Source organism: Eurypyga helias, unplaced genomic scaffold (genome assembly GCF_000690775.1).
Source record: "Eurypyga helias isolate BGI_N326 unplaced genomic scaffold, ASM69077v1 scaffold38426, whole genome shotgun sequence".
Lineage (NCBI taxonomy): Eukaryota > Metazoa > Chordata > Aves > Eurypygiformes > Eurypygidae > Eurypyga > Eurypyga helias.
Genome location: NW_010257924.1, coordinates 1 through 359, shown reverse-complemented (window position 1 = coordinate 359; position 359 = coordinate 1). Strand labels below are relative to the sequence as shown.

The 359-nt window shown below is 70.8% G+C and overlaps 1 protein-coding gene across 1 annotated transcript in view; it reads right to left on the bottom strand.

Moving 5' to 3' along the window:
• The window catches only part of MRPL10 (mitochondrial ribosomal protein L10), a gene marked incomplete at both ends in the record, with an annotated part of 899 nt that extends 546 nt beyond the window's left edge, over positions 1-353 (bottom strand). Inside the window, one exon of the mRNA XM_010154196.1 lies at positions 252-353. Coding sequence (XP_010152498.1) covers positions 252-353 — 102 coding nt within the window. The remainder of the gene's footprint in view (positions 1-251) is intronic.
• Positions 354-359: the final 6 nt, after the last annotated feature.

The following is a 359-nucleotide window of genomic DNA, read 5'->3' as shown; positions in this document are numbered from 1 at the left end:
CCTGCCGTGGATCGGGATCCCCCCGGCTGGTTACCGGTTGATCCCGGTTACCGGCTGGTGCATCGCCCAGGCACCCTCAGCGTGAGGAGAGGGGGCAGCGAGCCCCCCAGGAGAGCTTGCGAGCAGGCTAACCCCGGGGCAGGGCTGTCCCGGAGGTGGGTACCACCCCCCGGGGGGGGCTGCAGACCCCGTGTCAAGCCCCCAGAGCAAGGCAGAGGCACGGGGAGGGGGCGAACCGGCGGATAATTTACCTCCTGGAGCGTTTCCTTGGTGCGGGGCAGGCAGCGGGGCGGGATGGCCGGCCGCGGGGGCAGGTACTCGGTCACGGCCATCAGCTTCTGGCGCTGGAAGTGCATGGC